This window comes from Rhinopithecus roxellana, chromosome 2, assembly GCF_007565055.1.
Source record: "Rhinopithecus roxellana isolate Shanxi Qingling chromosome 2, ASM756505v1, whole genome shotgun sequence".
In the NCBI taxonomy this organism is placed as follows: domain Eukaryota; kingdom Metazoa; phylum Chordata; class Mammalia; order Primates; family Cercopithecidae; genus Rhinopithecus; species Rhinopithecus roxellana.
Window position 1 is genome coordinate 129,544,624 of NC_044550.1, and position 21,462 is coordinate 129,566,085.

The following is a 21,462-nucleotide window of genomic DNA, read 5'->3' on the forward strand; positions in this document are numbered from 1 at the left end:
AGAGACAGGGAGCCATGGTACAGGGTGAGGATGCAGCTGAAATCCTGGCTGGTGCAGTTTTGAGTCCTGTGACCTTTTGGTGCCTCAGTTTCCCCACGTGCAAAGGGGAGATCGTGTTGGTGCCTCTGTCGCAGCCTGCTGTGAGGTGGAGGCGAGTCACAGGTGTCCTGCTGGGCTGGCAAGCGAGGCCACTGTGCATGAGGGAAGGCAGAGGGGCACGTGGGATGGGAAGAGTCTGGAGGGGCTGCTTGGAGCACTGGGTGGCTGGCGGGAGCCAGCCTGTTTGCAGCCACTGGTCACCAGCCTGCAGGAGGCTCATGGGAGAGACCTTGTGGCCTGAGAGCATGTGACCCCAGATGCCCACAGGTCCATGGCAGAGGCCTGCAGTGGGTGGGCAGGCCTTTTCATAGAGGGGCCACTCTGGTCCTCCTGACGCGTCAGTCAGGAACACAAGCTCCAGGGGCCTCAGTGCCTGCGGGGAGACTGCGTTCACTCCGTCTCAGTACAGGGCTGCACGCTGGGCTGGCCTGGGAGGATGGTGCACGCCCTGGGCCATGGCTTCTTGAAGCAAAGGGAGCCAGCAGTGGGGGGACACCACAGGGCGTCAGAGCTGGTGGCTTCTTGGACACCTGCCAGGGGTGAGCAGCTGCTGAGCCACAAGGGAGCCCTTCCCCTGGAATCCATGGGGGAGAGAGCCAGGAGTGCCTACCCTCTCTGGAGTGTCTGGCCCAGAACCAGCCTGGGTCACTCCCATTTTGGGGCACTCAGCCCTGCCCCGGCCAAGTGGCTGGGGGTTGTGGACGCGACATTTCCCATGCACAGGAAGAATTCACTCAGACAAGGATAAAGAGGGCTTTGCACAGGCATTTACTCCAGGGGATGACAGGCCACCCCAGCCCCAAAGGGTTAATGCGTCCTGGGGCATACAGAGCTGGTGACCTTGGGGAAGGCCACACATGGACTGTTGGAAACCAGTTCTCTCCTCCCACTGTTGCCTGGGGCTATAGACAAAATGAAGGCGAAAAATGCGGGGGCGGGGGGTGGCTGCTGACACGGGACCCGGGGGTAGCCAGGCTGTTGCTGGGAGACTCAGTGCGACATGGGCCTAGTGGAGGGCCCCAGGCCTCCTGCAGTGGCAGCAGGTGTCCCCATGAGCGGCCGGCACTCAGGCTCACCTTGAGGGGTACCTGCAGATGGCAGCCAGAGGTGAGCCCGAGGCCTGGGCCAGCCATCCCCAGCCACCTCCCAGACCCCACGCAGGGGGACAGGGCCTACAGCACACAGGTGCACACATCCAGACACGTGATCAGACAGCCACACGCACACGTGTGCATACAGATGCACACTCACCACACTCGCCCAGTAACAGGCGTTTGCCACATCCACCTCCCAGTCACGACACCTCAATCTTGGTGGAGGTTCCCCCACCTGCCAGGGCCTCTGTGCCAGTGGGTAGGCTGCGGCCGGCAGACAAGGTGCCCTTGGATGGGTGGGTGTGTCCTGGGTGTGCTTGCCCCTCAGGGTCCTGCCCCCGAGAGGATCGGTGGTTCCTAGAGGCCAGGAGAGCCCTCCCCGGGGTCCCTGACCCTGAGTGGACCAAGACTCCACAGCTCTTGACAGGAAAGGAGGGGTCCAGCCCCGGCTGCTGCCCCTGTTCACTGAAGTGAGCAGAGTCGGGTGGGGCTTCCCAGCTTCAGGGACCGTCCAGCCTCCACTTCTGTGCCTGCTGTGGAGTGGCCATCTCCGGGCCAGGGCCATCTCCGGGCTGGGGCTGCACCCTTTGGCCTGGCTCTTCTGACCTGGGGGTGCTGGCCTCCCCTCACCCTGGGCTCCGTGAGACTGGGCAGGGTTGGGTGTCCCCTCACCTGAAGCTGCAGCTCCAACGCCTGCACCTGTTCCAAGGACTCCATGGTCCTCCTGACGAGAGCTAGAGTGCGGGAGAGAGAGGAGGCCCTGCTGGTCCCTTGGCCTTGGGGCCTGGGAGCCAAAGACAAGAGAACTTCCAGGCCCAAGTTCTGCCCTGACCCCCGAGCCCCCTTGTTTTTCCTGTATCCACTCGGTCACCCAAACCAGCTGTGGGACCTTAATGCCCACAAGCAGCCCCTGAGTGCCCGGCCCCTAAGGCTGGGTCCAGCTCCCCCGACCCCGTCTACAGTCCAGGATGCCTCTCGCAGGCCCCTTGGCCCTCGCTGCAGCCCCTCCTCCTGGCCTGGCCCACCACGCTGCACTGGCCCTCACCCCTACCCCTCCGGCTCAGCTCACCCCAGCTGGGGGCCGTGGGGTGCGGCAGGCGTCATGCCAGCTCTGTTCCAGAGCCTCTGGGGCTGGGAGGAGGGGGGAGGCACAGGGAGCCCCACCAGCCAGAGCCACCAGGCACACAAGAACCCCCAATCCCCACTACTGCCGGGTGAAGTTTGAGGAAACAGTGGCTTTGTACCACGGGCAGACGGGCCCCGTTGTGGAGGCCTGGATCACCATGCAGCAGTGGGGCTCAGAGCCTTGAGAAAAGGAAGGCCTGGGCAGGGGGTGGGGGCAGGGGCAGGACCCGCAAGCTCAGGCTTTCTGAGGGCTCGCTCTGAATCCTTGAGCCCCTGGATAAACATTTGTTCAGTCCTTTTGTGCTGTGTGACACCGCAATGCAAAGATGGTGGCAGGAGCCCTAAGTTGTGGTGGGCACCACCTCAATTTCCAGCCCTGCTGGCCCCAGCAGAGCCAGGGCCTCCCTGGTGTGTCCTGAGCCAAGGCCAGTGGCCACCTGAGCTCTGTGGCCCTCAGTGTCTTCTGTGCAGGAGCCGGTCACTTGTCTGCAGGGAGCTGTCAGCCAGCAGGTGGGCATATGGCCCATGTGCATGGTGGGGAGCCCTGCAGAAGGACCTGGGCCGCCCTGGGGACCTTCTTATGGGGACAAGGCTGGAGAGCCGATGCAGTCCAAGCTGGACCATTGCTCCTCATGCTGGCTGGGGCTACCCCGAGTGTGCAGAGAACTGGCCCCTCCTCTGTGCCTGGTGGGGTGGTGCTGCTGACTGAGTGCGTGATCCCAAGCAACTGCTGCTCAGAGAGGGGCAGCAAGTGTGGGGCTGAGCTGGCACTCGGAGTGCTCCCTGTGGGGCCTCGGGAGGGCAGGCAGGGCAGAGATGCTGGGCGCTACATGCCGCCTGGGAGACATGACCTGACCCCCAGCCCTTCAGGGATGGTGCAGGCCCTGCCCAACCCCCGGTTCCCCAGGCCCTGCAGTCCCTGGCCCTGAGTGCTCTTGAGAGAGCAGTGCACAGGCTGCAGCCTGCCTCAGGAGCTGCCAGGCCAGCTGGAGGAAGCTGCTCCCGGGAACAAGGCCGTTTGGGAATGTTTTCTTTCCTTTTTTAACCTACAGCTGAGCACACGTTATACTTGTTAAATGGTCACGTAAGATGGGTGTGTTTTCAAATGAGTGGCTGGACATAGTTTTCAAGTGGCAGAGCCCTGCTTTAGGCTGGAGTGGGCTGGGTGGGCACCAGGGATGGGAGCCTCATATCCCTAAGGGTAAGACCTGGAGAGGGTGGGGCTAGGAGGGCATGGTGACCACCACTCGAGAGTTGGTGCCCGAAGCTTCCAGCCCTGATGCTCCTGTGCCTCTTCTCCCAACGCGTGAAGATGTCCTGGCCATTTACAGACCTGGCCTGGAGAACTGGGGGCACAGGTCCCCGTGGGCACCTGCCCTCACCTCTCCCCTGTCAGGCCAGAATGGGAGCCTCCATTGGACCAGTGGCTGGGTGTTGTGGGGAGGTCCTGGCCCTCCCAAGGGAGACAGAAAGAACCCCTTGGCCTGACTACTGGGGGTGACTCTGCCTGAGCTCACTCATCTATGGGCTCAGCAGAGAGGGGTGGCCTGTGGGACAGGATGGGACCCAGGCCTGAAGTCTGTGCTGAGCCTGGGGGGCCTCAGTGACTCCAACACCCCAACAAGAACACCTGCTGCCCGCTCCGTAGCCTGGCCCCAGTGCCCACTCCCCATCTTTCTAGATCCCCAAGACATATAGAGGCCTCGGGCCTCAGACAAAGCAGCCTTGGGTGTATGCAGCTGCTCTCCGGAGCTCCCGTCAGCTGGAACACCTGGCGCTCTCAGGGGCGGAGCCCACTTGGGCCTTTCAAGGGCCCCCAAACCCAGGCTGGCCCCTCTGCCTGCCAGGACCCAGGTGACACAGCAACATGAGGTGGGGCAGCAGCCAGGGGGCTTTCCTGGGCTGTGCCCATGGAGCATGGAGCCTCCTCTTAGCTGTTCATGAAGACCAAGCAACGCTGTGTTGCCCCAGGACTACCTGCACACTCCGGGATGCCCCAGGGCTACCTGCACGCTCCGGGATGCCCCAGGGCTACCTGCACACTCTGGGATGCCCCAGGGCTACCTGCACACTCCGGGATGCCCCAGGGCTACCTGCACACTCCGGGATGCCCCAGGGCTACCTGCACACTCCGGGATCTGCGGATCTTCCACTTCAAACAGCAGCTCATCATGGATCTGGGCCACCAGCCTGGCAGGGAGGGAGGGGGTCACCTTGGGAGGCCAGGACTGTGGGGTGGGGGCTCAGGGGTGCATGCAGAGGCGGGGGCCCATCCCCAAGGTTTCTGAAAGGTGGTTCTGGCACTGGGGCCCAAGAGGATGTGGCTCCGTGAGGCATGGGGAGGACCCAGCCCATGGGCACCACTGCCTGAGGTCACCCCTGTCACCAGGACAGCGCTGGGGAGCTGGGAGAAGGGGTGATAGGGAGACAGGCTGGAAGGAAGTGACTCTGGTCAGCTGCAAGGAAGCAGGTGGCACACCCAGCAGGAGGGGCTGGGTGCCCCGTGTCGGCCCACCCAGGTTGGTCCCGTGGGGCTGAGCAGTTCGCGTTCTGAAGTCTGGGCAGGGATGGAAAACAGCCCTTCGCGAACTATTGTGGGGCCTGACACGGGCTGAGTCTCATGAACATCATGGGTTCCTGTGCCCTCAAGGCTTCTTGGAGAGGCGGGGTGCTCATTCCTGGCTCCTGCCTCACTCTGGTGAGCGTCCAGCCAGCCCCAGCCAGGCCCCAGCCAAGCCCCACCCTTCCCCAGCCTCCTTCATGGAGCCCCTCAGTGCCACTCCCAGGGCGTCAGCAGGGAGAGCAGGTGGGACCTGAGTGAGAGGAGATTCCGGTGAAATGCACTGCTGGGGGCAGGTCCCTGGGGCAGGGCTTACAGATTGAAGTGCAAGTTCAAGCGTGCACAAGGTGGACAGATCATGGCTCTGGGCGATCAGCTCTTAAGGGCCCGCACCACGCGGGGCACAGACCCGGCCAGGGCTGGATTCAGCCAGGGCGCTGCGGCTCCACATGCTCCTTGGAAATGGGTGATACACACCTTGGGCAGATGATGCCTCAAATCTTGGTGATGTGAGATCTCTGCTGAGGCCTGCTGCCCCCAGACCCACTGCCAGCCTCTCATGTGGGGTGGACACGGGCAGCTCACCCTGTGCCCTCGGGAGGGGATGTGCGGTGTGGGAGACTGACAGGATGAGCTGCTGGGAAGGATGGGGTGCCAAGGGGTCCCACACGCTCTGTCCTCTGTGTGACCTTGGCTCTGTCTTCTGGGTCGAGCCTTCATGGGCAGCAGTCACGTCCTATCTTCGACCCTGCTGCCCGTCCTTGGCCGGCACAGACAGGGGCACAGCGGGCCCAGGGCCCTAGGGAGCTGGGCCACAAGGGAGCCCTCGCCAGGCAGTAGTCACGGGCATATGATGGAGAGCCCCAACTGGGATGAGGGGCAGCCTTCAAGCCCCAGAGTACAGGTGGGCCATGCTGGCACTTTCCGCAGGGGATGTGGACTTTGCAACAGAGATTTCCGGTAACGTGCCCCAATCCGCCCTTCCTCTCTTTCTTCACGTTGGTCCCTTTGTTGCTGGTTGGGGTGGAGGTGGGGCTGTGTCCTCAGCTACAAAGGACATTTCCCAGGCTCTCTCTCAGGCAGGGTGGCCCAGGACTGCATTCCCTCCAGCTTCCAAGGCGGCTTTTTTTTTTCCCCCTTAGCAGGGAGGGAGGTGAGGAGTGGGATGGAAAAAGACTCCAGGAAAGCTCCTAAAAGGGAAGGCTCTTTAAAGGGCTGACTGTAAAGGGCTGCCAGGGGCAGATGCTCTTCTGACCACTACTACTTTCTCCTTCTGCCTGGAAGGTGTGATGGCTGGAGCAGCAACCTCCATCATAGCACCAGGAGGGAATGGCCAGGGAGCCAGAGGGACTTCGGTACTGCTGCTCTGAGCCTCTGAAACAAAGCAACCACTGTTCTCTGGACTTCTCATGATGGGAGAAAAATCTGCCTTCTGGAGTCTGAGCTATTGTAGCTTGGGCCTGTGTCCCTGACAGCCAAGTGTACATCCTCCTGGGTGTACATCCACAGGACACTACGTGGGCCCAGACAGCGGTACAGTGGTGCTCACATCCTCCAGCAGGCTGCCCCCAGGGAGCGGGAGGTGGGCCTGTGCTTTATGTGCAACCTCTGGCCAGGGGCCGTGGACACTGCCCTTCCAGAAGTCAGAGGGGTGAGAGAGCCCCAGGCGGTCAGCACCAGCAAGCTTGTCTTAAACTAACTTCAAGGCCTGGGGCAGAAGTCTTTGTCTCCCAAGAGAACTTACTTTTCAAATGGGCAGAAACCTCAGAAAAGGCACTTGTAACTTTTTCCAGATTTAGCAGAAGCAGTTTTCACACTTCTTGAAATTACATTGTGAAATTCTGAGCTGCTGGTGTGGCAGGAACCTAAGAATAGGTGTAGTTGTCAGTCACTGACACATCATTCTCGCAGCCACGGAGACATGACCGCGCTTCTACTTGGGAAATGGGGCACGGGTGAAAGAAGAAGGACGTCTGTCGTTTCCGTGTGGGGTGGAGGCATGCAGGACCTTGGATCCTGTTGTGTTCCGGAAGGGAGTGGACCTCTGGTGCAACGCATATCCCTGTTCCTGAGAGGGGACGGCCACAGCGCTGCTGTGTTCTGCATCTGGATGGCCTCACTGAGATCACTGCACCAGTAGGAGAATGTTCCAGAAGAGCCTCACTGTGTTGCCCTGTCTGGGGTCTGCAGGAGCAGCTTCCTTGCAACGGATGCCCCCAGCCCTGCTGAACTGCTTTGTGGACTCATCCTAAGAGTGTGGGCGCATGGTGGCCTCATGCAGACCCGCCTTGAGAAGGCCCAGGGGAGGGACCGTCACAGCACTGACACGTTCTGAAACCCAGGAAGGCCTTTTCATAAAGGGCCTGCATCAGAAGAGACAGACAGGACAGCTGAGCCATGGCACAAAGGCCTGTGAACACTGGCTACTGGCCTCCTGCTCTGAGCCCGACCTCTCTGGTCTTTTTCGGGTCTGGACCGAGAGGCACGAACAAATGCCATTTCTCTATCACAGGGACTGCAGGTGGTGAATGGGGACTGTCCTGGGGCCCAGCCCACCTGGGCAGACCCCTGGGGTGGCCAGATGAATCTTTGTGGTTGTTGTTAGACAGAATCTCGCTCTCGCCCAGGCTGGAGTGCAGTGGTGCGATCTCGGCTCACTCTAGGGGCACCGTGTGCCTCCCAGTGATCGAGTTTCATGCCTGCTGCTTCAGGCAGAGATGCCCGGCCACACTGAGTCTGCACCCGTCCCTTCCAGACGCCATCCACAGCCTTTCACGTTACTCCTGGAAGAACAAATTACGTTCACAAAACACAGACCATGGAGTGCCCAATATTCCACATGAGTTGCTTTGCATTTTGCTGTGAGAGCATTTCCTCGTGACAGCCAATGGCTGATAATAGAGAGACGACTAGCGGGTAACTGTTTTCCTCAGTAAAAGTGTCTGTGTCCAGCTTTCGGAAGGACTCAGTCAGCAACAGAGAAAGACCTCTGCTCCTCACATGCCAACTTCCTTTATCAATTCCACAAGGGTTGAAAGTGAATCGACTTTTTCTTTTTTTGAGGCAAGGTGTTACCCTGTCGTCCAGGCTGGAGTGCAGTGATGTGATCATGGCTCACTGCAGCCCTGACCTCCCAGGCTCAGGTGATCCTCCCACTTCAGCCTCCTGATTAGCTGGGACTACAGGTGTGCACCACCATGGCTTGCTTTTTTTTTTTTTTTTTTTTTTTTGGAGAGACAGGTTTCACTATGTTGCCCAGGCAACACATATGTTGGTCACAAACTTCTGAGCTCAAGTGATCCACCCGACTCGGCCTCCCCAGTGCTGGGATTACAGGTGTGAGCCACTGCACCCAGCCTTGAATCAACTTTTCTAGACTTGCAGTATCTTAGAGGCAGGAGCACCATTTGGCTTTCAGTTCCTGCCAAAACTAGCACAAGCTGCTCATATCCTGGGAGAAGCTATAATTTACCTGCAGAAACTGTGGAAGTGAGCAGGATGCCTGGATTTCAGGACACCATGAGAACACTGTGCGGCACTAGAGGCTGCTGGCATCAGTGTGTATGGATGTGTGCATGGGTGTGTGAATACACGTGTGTATCCGTGTGTGTGCATGTGTATGGGTGCATGTGCTTATGTGCACATGTGTGTGCATGTATGTGTGCGTGTGCATGCACACGTGTGTGTTGGGAAGGAATGCAGATGGCAGCGAGATGGGGCAGGAGAGGACTGAGAGTGAATCTTTTTGTTGTTGTTGTTAAGAGTTTTGCTCTCATCCAGGCTGGAGTGCAGTGGTGTGATCTCGGCTCACTGCAACCTCCACCTCCCGGGTTCAAGCGATCCTCCTGCCTCAACCTCCTGAGTAGCTGGGATTACAGGTGTGTGCCACCACACCTGGCTAATTTTTGTATTTTTAGCAGAGATGACGTTTTGCCATGTTGGCCAAGTTGTTCTCAAACTCCTGACCTCAGGTGATGCATCCGCTTCAGCCTCCCAAAGTGCTGGGATTACAGGTGTGAGCCACCACGCCCAGCTGAGAGTAAATCTTCTAATGCCCTACTCCTGCCTCCTGATCACTTCAGTCACTGCAGAAAGCAGCACCGATAGCCCACAGCCCAGTGAAGCTGCAAGCAGAGCCTCTGGGGCAGTGCTTAGGCCCTGTGGGGTCTCAGGTATCCTCCCTCCCTGGGATGACAGCCTGGGCTTCGGCCTCCTTCTGGGCTTCGTTTCCCTGAGGTTTTGGGTGATTGTGGACCAGAGGAAGTACCTAGAGGGGCTGCAAGGGGAGGAGCCAGCTGGGGTTCGGTGGACTTAGAGACCACCCCCTCCTCTCCATTGCTGGGTGTCACACCTTGGCCTGGGCAGGGCCATTGCTGGGGACACAGTTCTGCACAAAGTCGCTGAAATCACTGGAACAGCACAGTTTTGAAAGCCACAGTGATAGGAGGGAGTTCGTGAAGACATAAGGAGGCCACTTTTAAAGAGAGATGAGGGATCTCTAATAAGGCAAAAAATCATGCCTTGAGAATGTAAAATAACATCAAAAGCCAAGAGAAAGTTGTGAGCTCAGATGTTGTAAAGTTGTAGGCAGGACATGGGTTTGTGTAAGCTCCTGCAAGGAGGTTTGTGATGAGATGGAAAAGAGCGGCCACGGGTAGGCAGGACCCACAACCCAAAGTCAGGGGTGTGCACACTGGGGAGGCCTGAGCCACATCTTATACTCTAGAGGCCTCTGCCTCAGCCCACCCTGGGCTCCCCTCCTGGATGCATCTGCAGTGGCAGGTGCACCCGGGTCTGCAGAGGCTGCCCCCATGGGACTGGCGCCAAGAGCTTGAGGGCCCTTAGGGTGCGGGTAGGAAAACGTTCATGGTGGGTCAGAGCGCGAGAGGCCCTTCTGGGGGCTGACATCATGGGGGGCTAAGGCAGGTCAGCTCCCAGAAGGGGCTCCGGGATTCCTGAGGGGATCCCCCACAAGGAGAATGAGGAGAGGAGGTGTCTGGGTGGCCATTTCCAGCAATCCCAGGGCCTTGGTTGGCAAGGAGGAGGTGGTTGGGTGAGGGCTGCTTGTCCCCTGGCTGCCCAAACTCTTGAGGTATGTGCCTTGGGGGAATAACTAAGGCAGGGACAGAGGCCTGAGAGAGCTGTGGCCTGGGGGGCAGCCACAGCAGAGCCTCCACCACTAAGGCACATCTGAATGTTGGCTCTGGGCTCGGGGCTGCAGCCAGAGCTGGACATGGGGCACACTGCCTGGCATTGGTGGCAGCAACAGGTAGGAGTAGGGACACTTTGGAGTTCCCAGGGTCCTGCTCAAGGGGCTGAGGGGTTCACCTGCCTCTGGGGTGGGCAGCCCCAAGGGGTGCCCCTATGCTGTGCAGACACCCTGAGGAGGAGGGGTTTGGGGGAGACAGCATTTCTGTCTGGAAAGGCCTCATCTGCGCCCCATGCTGGTAGATGGCTGGTTGTTGTCTGCATGCCTGCTGGGAGTAGCCCCCAGGGCCTTCCACAGTCTGAGAGCCTCGGGAGGGGTTGGGGGCCCGATGAGCAGAGATGGTGAGCAGTCAGAATCGCAAGCCCCCAGAGGGCCTTCCCGCAGAACACTAACCCTCCCATCCAAGCCCTGGGAAGGGCTGGGGCCCAGGCAGGCTGGCTGCCACCCACTGACCTGGCCGTCAAGGTGCGGGAAGTGGCCACTGCAGTGAAGACACGGATCATGGCCAGCTTGCAGAGGTCAGCAGCGGAGCCTGTGGGGCACGTGGTGCTGTCTTGAGGTCCCAAGGCACACGGTTCGTGGTGCACTCAGCATTTGGCACTGTCGCCACAGCTCTCACGGCACCTCCACACAGAGGTGCTGGCTCTGAGCTGTCTGAGTGCCAAGGCCACAGACGACTGCAGGCAGACACTTCATCCTTGCTCCTCCCGCCCTCTTGCTCCTGCAGGGCACCTGGGTTTTGGGTGCCTTATTCCCGGAGGCCTCACCCCTGCCAGGCATGCATGGAGAGGATGGAAGGGCCCAGGCCAAGCACCAAGGGACTGAGCTCCAGGTCTGCTAAACCCTTGAAGCCTCAGTTTCCCACTGCAGAGATATGGGAAACAGTATTGCCTAGGCCCAGCTCTTGGGGGAATCATCCTAGCTACAAAGATGACCGTGTCCCCTCACGCCCCCTGACAGTAACTGCCAGGCAGGACATGGGTAGTGTAAGCTCCTGCAAGGAGGTTTGTGATGAGCAGGAAACCCCACATCAGTGATCAGTGGGTGCCACCAGCCCTATGGCTGCTAAAACCCAAGAAGCAAATGGACACAGAACTACAGGGTAAGAGGCTTCCGTACCTTGCACCACAAAGTTCACTGCCTGTCGCTCTGCTTGTGCCCGGAGTTGCTGGTCATGAGCGTGAATCCTTGGCAGTGGTCTCCTTCTGCCCATGATGGACACCACATAGCCTGAGTCACACAGAGCAAAAGCAGATGAGGGACAGAAACAGGCACTGCAGCAGGTGCAGCTCCCTTGGGCCAGGTCCAGAGGCCCCAGAGAGACAGCCACACTGCAGTGCAGACTCCGAGCCTCCCCTGGGCCCTTTGAGTCTATTGCAGGGGCAAGTGAGCTCTCCAGTGGGAAAGCAAGGGTCTGCTGCTGGGCACTCTGCACATTTTTTTTTTTTTTTTTTTTTTTTTTTTTTTTTTTTTTTTGAGACAGAGTGAGTCTCTGTCACCCAGGCTGGAGTGTAGTGGTACAATCTTGGCTCATTGCAGCCTCCTCCTTCTGGGTTCAAGCAATTCTTCTGCCTCAGCCTCCTGAATAGCTGGGATTACAGGCACCTGCCACCATGCCCAGCTAATTTTCTATATTTTTAGTAGAGATGGGGTTTCACCATGTTGACCGGGCTGGTCTTGAACTCCTGACTTCAGGTGATCCACCCACCTTGGCCTCCAAAGCACTGGGATTACAGTGGGGAGCCACTGCCCCGGCCACACTCTGCACTCTCAGCTCTGCACTCTCCCGACTTCTAGCTGCACCTGGACCTCACATAGGACGAGGGAGGGCAGCTTTTGCAAAGTCATGTGGAGGCCTTGGGCCCAGGAGTAACTCTGAACTGTGTGGAATGGAGGAGAAAGGGGTCAGCCCACATCCTCAAGGAGGGGCATGTCTGAGTCAAGTCCACACCCTGCACTGGGAAGATCCAATCTTGTGTGGCCTGAAGTGTATGCAATTTGGGGGCTCTTTTTAAGAAAATGACTATATTCCTGACCAGTGAGGACTTCTGCTTTAACTAGGTGTGGGTGGGAAATAAATCCTCCACCTGTGACTGAGGATGAGAAGAATTTCCCACATCTGTAATAATCATGAAAGCGACAAGGGATTGAGTACCTACTACATGCAGGGCAATACGGAGGATTCCTGAGAGGGACTGGCATGAGGACCCTAGACAGCTCCTGCTCTGACCTGGTCCCTTTCCGCTCCTGCTGTTTTGTCGGTCTAGTGAGTTTTGATCGGACACTGGGCAGTGTGAATTTTATGTTGTTGAATGCTGGGGTATGCTGTCTTCCTTTTGAGGGTGTTTTGGCAGGCTTAGGTTACTTGCCAATCATCCTGATTCTTTTGAGGGTTGCTTCTAAGCTTTGTTAGAGTGGATTTGGAATAGTTGTAATCTAGGGCTAGTCTAGACCTGTCTCTAAAGTGTGACCCTTCTGAGGCCTCTGCTGAATGTCCCAGGTGTCTAACAAAGACTCTCCGCTCTGGATGGTCAGAACTCAAACATCTCCCAGTTCCATGTGAACTCTGGAATCACCCAGCTTACTGCTCCTAGCAGTTTTTGTGCTTAGTCCCGTAGCGTTTCACTCAATGTATGTGTATCTTAGTGTTCAAAAACAGACACAAGGGGGACTCCTTGAAGATTTACAAAGCTCTCTCTCTAGCTCCCTCCTCTCTGACACTCTGACTTGCAAAATCCAGCTGCGTCTGCTTCCCCAGTCTGGATCCATGTCTCCTCCACTCATCAAGACCACTCTGCAGTCTGCGTGGCTCCCCCTCCACACATGGGCTGTGCCTCTGGACACAGAGCGTTCATAGGACTCAGCCATTGGCGTCTTTTCTCTCAGATACAAGAGCAATACGCTACCCACTAGCTAGTGTTGGGAACGGCTGCTCCAGGTATTTTGCCTGGTTTTCTGGTTCTTCAGGGTGGGTGAAAAGTCTGAAGCCAGTGACTTCCTTGTGGCCTAAGGCAGAAGTCTCCTGACTCCATACATTTCAAACCTCATTTCTCCTCCACCCAGTGCTACCAGTGCCAGTACCTGTAGCTCCTGTTCATACTTGAGATGCCCTCTGGCCCTGGCCTTCTGTGGTGATGCTCGCATGGCACCAGTGCTCCTGGAAGCCACTCTTGTGCCAGGATGGCTAGCACCACACCACACAGAGAAAGCAGGGGACCACAGGAGCACCAGCAGGAAAATCCACATTAAATGAGTTGCCAGCTCAACTGGCTGTGGCCCCACTGATGCCACCCGGCATAGAAAGGTGTGTGGTGGAGAAAGCCAGAGCAGTGGAGGCAGCAGTCCTAGCCGAATGTAGCTGAAACACTTTCTTTTGACATGTTTACAAAATGTAGAAGGACATGAGCACATTGCAGGGCCTCTCCCAGGGCCTTGGGACGGCCAGCATCAGAGTAAGTCTTCTCCAGCTGGGGCGGCCAAGTGCCCTGTGGGGAGCACTGACCCCTGAGGGCTGGTGGCCAGAGAGGCATCTGAGATCCCAGCTGGCTCCTAGCTTTTGATGCCTCCTTGACATCTCTTACATGCCATTCTCCCTCCGCCCCTCCTCCGTTACTGTGTTAATGCCTGCATGCTTCTAGATTATTCTCAGGGGTGGCTTTGACTGCACCTCAAATCTCTTTCCCACATCGTGACTGGAATCATTTTTGAAGGACAAAGCTCAGGTTCTTTCTGCATGGAGTGTCATGCGTGGTCTGGGTTTACCCAGCCCTACCTGTTCTCTGGTCCACCTGTCCATGCTGGCACTCCTCCTGGCCCTTCCTGTCTCTACCTGGGTCGCCGGTTCCATGGGATGGAGGCTGGCACAGCTCCCTTGGGGCCTCTGCGACTGCTCTGTTCCTCTCACACCTGGATGCCACCTTCCTGTCCTCGTCTGGATGCTTGTGGGTTTACCGTGTCCCCCAAGGACTATAAGCTCCATGGGAGGAAGCAGCTTGTGTCTCAGGTGCCGGAGAGGCGCCCCTTCCAGGCTAGCATGGGCTGTGGCACAGATGGTGCCCACCTGCCCGTATGCTGTCAGACCAATGAGGAGCCTGTAGCAGGGCTGGCCGGAGCTCATGGGGCTTGGGCACGGGCCCCAGGGTGAAAAGTCATCAATGAATCACTGGGAGAGGCTCACCGAGAGGGTCTACGAGGCTGCACACAGACACTGCCAGCACCCAGAGGCAACAGGTCACAGCATCTAGGATGCCGGCCCTGCGGAGGCCAACTCTCCGGCTGGTTTCCTTGCTCCCAGTGAGTGCTGAGTGCTGTGAGTGCTCCTCCTGTGTCTGTCGTTCATCCTCCTCTTTGCTGTTTATTTCATTAATTTCTGCTCTCCCACTGATTTCTTCCCTTTTTTCTCTGCTGCTTGTTTCCAGATTTCTTGTGTAGAACACAACTCATTTATGCCCACAACTTTCTCTTTCTTTAAAAAATACTCCTTTAAAAGATTCCTTTACAGCCGGGTGAGGTGGCTCAAGCCTGTAATCCCAGCACTTTGGGAGGCCGAGACGGGCGGATCATGAGGTCAGGAGATCGAGACCATCCTGGCTAACACGGTGAAACCCCGTCTCTACTAAAAAATACAAAAAACTAGCCGGGCGAGGTGGCGGTGCCTGTAGTCCCAGCTACTCGGGAGGCTGAGGCAGGAGAATGGCGTAAACCCGGGAGGCGGAGCTTGCAGTGAGCCGAGATCCGGCCACTGCACTCCAGCCCGGGCGACAGAGCAAGACTCCATCTCAAAAAAAAATAAAAAAAAGATTCCTTTACTTCTAAGTGAGGTGTCAGCTTAGCCACATCCCAGTTTCTGATGAGATACTTTTACTGTAATTTATTTCTCACATTTTTTTGTCATTTTCTTAGGATTTCTTTTTTTAATCCTAAATTATTAGGAGTATAATCAATTTCCAAATAGGTAGGTGGAAGGATGGCTACACAAACTCCGACATACATGTATGAAAACACCTTTTCATTGTGCTGTGGTCACAGAATATGTTCTACTTGATATTCTTTGAAATTTATTTGGGTTTCCTTTGTGACCTGATTGTGGTGATATTTGTAAATATACCAGTGCTTTTCACAAGAATCCATGTTTTCCCTTTCTAGGTGCAGGCTTGTATCTGTTTTTACCTATCTGCCCATCCACCATCTAGTCACTCAAGTATGTTCACTGTGTTGCTTCAAGCCGCCCAGACTCTTGTCCCTTCTCGTGTGGAAGCTTCAGCCCTATTTGTCCAACAAGAGCTGAGGATTCACCCAGGCCCCGAAACCAACCTCAGGACCCAGGGCCCGCCCGCCTACCACCCACCCAGCTGTCCCCCCATCCTCCCACAGAGGGTGGGCAGGAAGCTCTGGTTGTGGCCAACTCACCTGTCTGGTGACACTGGGCAATAGCTGCTCGGGCAAAGTCCTTGATTTTCTTGTACTTCTGCAAAAAACTCTCCAAAAACTGGGCAGCTTCCTGAACAGGAACTCCAAGGCAAGCAGCAAGCCTCTCCTTCCCTGTCAGTCAGAGAGACGCATGTCAAGGCCTCACTCACACCAACCGTGACCGTGTGCATGGGTTCAGTGAGTCAGGTCCAGTTGACAGCACTGGTCTTTTCTGATGGGTTGGGATGAGTTGGTGTTGGCTTTACAAGCTGGGTGCTAGGGGCCAATCAATCGGGACTGGGGCCTGTGAAACATATATTTATTCAGTGATACTGACTCAGCGCCTGCCAGGTGTTTCAGGTAATGTGGTGACGAAGTAGACACGGTCCCTCCTCCCAGTGCGGCCAGTGGGAGACCCAATTCCAGAACTGCGGAGGTTAGAGTGGGCCACAGAGGAAAAGAGGAAGGGGAAGTTCCATGCTCAAAGCACGAGAAAATGGTGCTCAGGAGTTCAATATTCGGTTCTAGAAGATGCAGGTGTTCTTGTGACACTGCTGGTAGAAATGTCTCTGGTTGGGGCCAGGCATGGTGGCTCATGCCTATAGTCCCAGCATTTTAGGAGGTTGAGGCGGACAGATCACTTAGGCCAGGGGTTCAAGATCAGCCTGGGCAACAAAGTGAGGCCTAGTTTCTATTTATCAACAAGAAAAGAAAAGAAAACAAGGACTTTGGCTGGGCAGTGGCTGAGTTCCACAAGCGTGTGAGCAGGTTCAGCGACCACAGAAGCCTGGGTCTGGGCCCAGTCCCACCAGGAGGCTCCGTGTGGCCCTGGGGATGTTGCCTGACCCACATTAAAGCCCATTTCTGCACTGTATATTAGGAACAAGAGCCCTTATCCCCAGCTGGGAGCCCCATGAGCTAAGGCATGGGAAGCTCTAAGCAGTGCGTGGTTCCTACTTGGTACTCAATATACACTCCTTCCCTCCCATTTTCCTCCAGAAGAGACTAATAATGTAAATAGAGAATGAGGAATCCATGAGGACATCATCCCTTGCTTGACAGTGGGATCCTAGGGAGAGCCTTGGCCCTGGGGAGTGCTGTGTCCTTGGAAGGAACCCCAGAGAGACAAGCAGCCTGAAGACCTGCCTTCCTGGGGGAGCATGCCCGGGACCAACGGTGGTCTTGGCTGTCCTCTGTGATAGGTAAACTCTGGGGTTGTACTAGAGGGTGCTCCATGGACCTTTGGACAGGATAGTGCAGAAACATGGCCCAGGGGGTGAAGGTGTGGGGTCTGTGAAGACCAGAGAAGAACCCTCTGGAGGAATGGGACTGAGTGGCCTCTCTGATTCAGCCCTTCTTTCAGCCAGGCCACTCCTGGCCCTGGCCAGCTAATGGCGCAGCAGCTCTGGACAGAGAGAATATTCAAGTCTTAGGAGAGTGAAGGGGCAGGTGTTTGCTTCCACCGCTTTGCCAGCAAGAGTGGGAAGGTCTGGGGTGCCCTGTTCTCCCCAAGTTTATCCTGGCAGAGAGGGATAAAGTCATAGTCCTTCTATGCCCAGGACTGCCTGATGAATTGGCACCATTTGGCTGGAAATGAAAAATCTCCAATATCTCTTTTAGGGCTTAAAACCTATTATCGTGATATCCTCACAAATAAGTTATGTGTTCTGCTACACTTTACTGAAATAATTCATCTATGACTCTTTCTTTCTGTCAAATTCCAACCACCACCCTCACCTAGTGCCTCAGCTATGGTACTGCAATGGAAAATTCCCTTGGCTCTCAGAAAGAAATCCCATGGTGGCTAGATACACAAGGTTGGCCAGATGAGACTTTCTTTGAGTATCTTCTTAGACAAGTCTTTTCTCACCTCCAATCTGCTGTTAAACCCATCTGGTGAATTTTTTATTTCAGATATGCAGTTCTAGAAATTCCATTTTAGAATTTTATTTCTTGAGGTTTTCTTTTTTCATTTATTATGAGCATATTTTCTTTTACTTCCTTGAGCTTAGTTATTAATAGCAACTTTAAAATCCTCGTCTGTTAATTCCAACATCTGGATCATCTTAGGATCTGTTTCCATGATTGCCTTTTCTCTTAAGTATGGTTAAGCTATTCTGTTTCTTCCTGTTTAGGAATTTGGGGTTGTATGCTGGATATCATGTATGATATATGTAGAGTTTTGGATCCTATTATGTTCTTCTGAGGGGTGCTATTTTTTTTTTGTTGTTTTTCTTTTTTTTTGAGACAGTGTCTTGCTCTGTTACCCAGGCTGGAGGGCAATGGTATGATCACAGCTCACTGCAGCCTTCAATTCCTGGACTCAAGCGATCCTCCTGCCTCAGCCTTCTGAGTAGCTGGGACTACAGATGTATGCCCACCATGTCTGGTTAAGGAGTACCAATTTTTTGTTTACACTTTTTATATATTTATTTTAAAGTGTATATTTAGGACAAATGGTTTTTAAAAATATATAAAAATAATTCACATAAAAATCCAACTTCTATATTTACATGGTCCCTTAAAAGATTTTCATTTTATTATCATTAAAAATATATTTCAACAATCTCCACAGTACTCTCAAAAGTCAGGAATTTTAAGATTTTCTAATAGAAAAATTTTAGTATTTATCTACACAAAAATAATGAAACTAGGAATTATACCATATTTTAAAATATAATGTCTCAACTATGCTGTGCCACATAAGAATAATCCTCACATTAAACGATTATAATTCCAAGTCCTGGCATTTTCATTGATGAACAAAGCACAAAAATATTTTACAGAAAAAAATATTTCATCATAAAAAACATAGAAAGTGGAATGCTTCAAACAAAAATATCTGAGGTCTGATTTCACAACATCAAGTTTCCATATCCACTTTGTAAACATATACTCAGTATAGGTTACCAACTTAAATAAAGTCAGTTATCACCGAAAGAAGACATAGTTAAAAAAAATTCAGTGCAAAAATACATATCAACTAATCAACTGACGTACAACAACTTTGGTGAAAATCACAATTTGAATCCCATCATATAAAGTGATTCTCTGAAGACTTTAATTAAAAATAAAAAGCTCTACAACAGCAATCAAGTTTTCCTTTTGTTACTATTCTCTAGTAAATGCTTTTTTTGATTAGCTTTTACAATGTCATCAGGTGATGCTGATTTGAAGTCAATGGTGTTATCGCTACAAGAGGACTTATTTCTTTGTCCTTTACATCTTGAACTTGTCTACCATAAAGAAAAGTCTTACAGAAGTCATGGGTGCGTCACTTGCAGCTTTTCAGTGGGTGACAAAGACACAGTGTTGAGGCAAAAGCTGAAGGTCTAGCAGCAAGGGTCTTGGTCCAAGACAGAGAAAAAGGTGGTTTCCTAGTCAGACAGCCTTTATTGTTTTTCTTATTATCCTTAGCAAAATTGGAATTCTTCCCTAGCTTTGAACTTAGAACTTCAGTTCGTGACGATGGAGCAATGGATTGGTCTACTATAGGCTTTGAAACAAAATCTAGGTTTTTTATAAGGACACTGAGATCAATATTTGAATCTATTCCAGGAGACCTCTCTTCAGATAAACTGACCTCAAAGGACTCTTTTTTTTTTTTTTTTTTGAGACGGAGTCTCGCTCTGTCACCTGGGCTGGAGTGCAGTGGCTAGTTCTCAGCTCACTGCAAGCTCCGCCTCCCGGGTTTACGCCATTCTCCTGCCTCAGCCTCTGAGTAGCTGGGACTACAGGCGCCCGCTACCTCGCCCGGCTAGTTTTTTGTATTTTTTAGTAGAGACGGGGTTTCACCGTGTTAGCCAGGATGGTCTCGATCTCCTGACCTCGTGATCCGCCCGTCTCGGCCTCCCAAAGTGCTGGGATTACAGGCTTGAGCCACCACGCTCGGCCAAAGGACTCTTTCTTAATCTGAGAGTCGTATACATCAATCGTTTCTGCAATCAATTGAGAAAGCGACAAATTCTCAAGGTCTCTTGTGAGAAGCTTTAGGAAATGCCAGTGACAACAGAGATCCTGTTAATTCTGATATTCCGGGTGAAGACTGACAGTGATTTGCTAATTGTGACAGGGGAAAGGATCCCAAACTTAGATCTGTGAAACTGGCAGATGACTGGTTACAAAGGTCAGACAAAGTAAAGCACTGGCTTATATTGTTTTCTTTGTGTTTCTGAAACAGTTCAGTTAGGGATGGACTTTCACACTGAGAAAACTGCAAATTATCATTTTTAAAAATGTAATTCTTGGCACTTTGTTCAACTAAAGAAACACTTCCAACTTCAGTTTCTTTACTAGCTAGTTAAGCACAAAGGATTATTTGAACTTCCTAAACTGCCTTGTACTGGAATGTTTTGAAAATCAGATAGTGAATTATTTTGAATATATAAATAATTACTCGGTGTTGTGCTCTTTATCATTATGGCCTTTAAATTTGGCATTTCTTTGAATGCAGAATCATCTTTGGAAACACATTCGGATGCATGAGGTCTCAACAGATCAGCATCTAGGTTCTTTGAAAGTAGACTTTCCAGACTGTCTGTAGACGATAATCTGACTGATGGCTGACTGTCCCAGGAATCTCTTGACATCATGAATTAGGTCAGCTAGTGAAAGTTCTTTTGTTAACTTACATGATTCCAGTTTATTTTTCCTATGGAGTAAACAGTGACTTGGAACTGAAGAATTATGAGATAATCCGTATTTTCCTACTAAGATAGAAAAATTAAAGGGTTTGCTACTATAATCCAAATGATTTGCTGACTGATAAGAACTTTGAACATTATTAGCTGAAACTTCAGAAGAAGAAAAGAAGACTCGTAATACCTTTTGTTGTCTTTCCTGTAGATACTGTTCCCTTATTCTCGTCCTTCAAATTCTGCATGCTAATCCAGAACCCCTGACAAAGGCTTCTGCACATCAAACTTGTTCTTCAGAACTGCTTCAATTAATATTTCATCTGGCACAGCATCTCCAAGTACCTTCTCTCATTTGATCAAGGCATGAATAAAGATGAGCTTGATCAAATCCACTGAGCTGATGGTTCGAAACAGAATTGGAAGATTCTTTCAGATCTTCATGATCATACTCTTCTACAGGCTCAACGGAAGGTTTGTTACCCCGTGAATAAATAAACTGAGCAGCTGTTGATGGTGAAATACAATAATCATCCTCTACAGACTGGCCATAGAGATCATCAACTTCAAAATCTTTATCGTAGTCAAAGCCTCGAACATTCCGATGCCGGGCCATGACAGCAGAGAGGGCGTTTGCCACAGCCCCTTAACTCCTTCCAAAACACTCCGCTTAGATACGGGAGTACTAATTTTTTTTTTTTTTTTTTTTTGAGACAGAGTCTCGTTCTGTCGCCCAGGCTGGAGTGCAGTGGCCGGATCTCAGCTCACTGCAAGCTCCGCCTCCCGGGTTTAGGCCATTCTCCTGCCTCAGCCTCCTGAGTAGCTGGGACTACAGGCGCCCGCCACCACGTCCGGCTAGTTTTTTTGTATTTTTTTAGTAGAGACGGGGTTTCACCGTGTTAGCCAGGATGGTCTCGATCTCCTGACCTTGTGATCTGCCCGTCTCGGCCTCCCAAAGTGCTGGGATTACAGGCTTGAGCCACCACACCCGGCCAGGAGTACTAATTTTTTTTAAAGGGGCACTTAGTTTGGCCAAAATCAAACTCTGTCTCCCTGCAGTGGGAAAACGCTGAAATCTCAGGTCAGTCCTTTTTGCCTTGGCTTCTGGATTGTTTGAAGTCTGTCCCATTCATGCATAGTTAGGAGTCAGCCAAGGATCTCAGTAGAGTTCATACCTGGAATTTGGCCTCATTTCCTGGCTCTCTTCTTTCTAGAATTTCTCCCTTCACTTTCCAGATCCTCTGGTTGTCCAGAACTCTGTCCTCCAGTTCTTCAAGCTAGTAGGATTGTATGTTCCTAGCAGAGTTTCTGTCCCCACAGCATTAACTGAGG

The 21,462-nt window shown here is 53.2% G+C and overlaps 1 protein-coding gene and 1 pseudogene across 1 annotated transcript in view; both read right to left on the reverse strand.

Moving 5' to 3' along the window:
* Nucleotides 1–806: 806 nt before the first annotated feature.
* Nucleotides 807–21,462, reverse strand: part of POLN (DNA polymerase nu) — a 167,305-nt gene continuing 146,649 nt past the window's right edge. Inside the window, exons 22-27 of the mRNA XM_030920310.1 lie at nt 15,497–15,628; nt 11,207–11,317; nt 10,541–10,619; nt 4,441–4,508; nt 1,866–1,927; nt 807–1,187 (exon numbers count right to left, since the gene is read on the reverse strand). Coding sequence (XP_030776170.1) covers nt 1,002–1,187; nt 1,866–1,927; nt 4,441–4,508; nt 10,541–10,619; nt 11,207–11,317; nt 15,497–15,628 — 638 coding nt within the window. The 3' untranslated portion in view covers nt 807–1,001. The remainder of the gene's footprint in view (nt 1,188–1,865; nt 1,928–4,440; nt 4,509–10,540; nt 10,620–11,206; nt 11,318–15,496; nt 15,629–21,462) is intronic.
* Nucleotides 18,589–20,746, reverse strand: LOC104678971 (annotated as a pseudogene).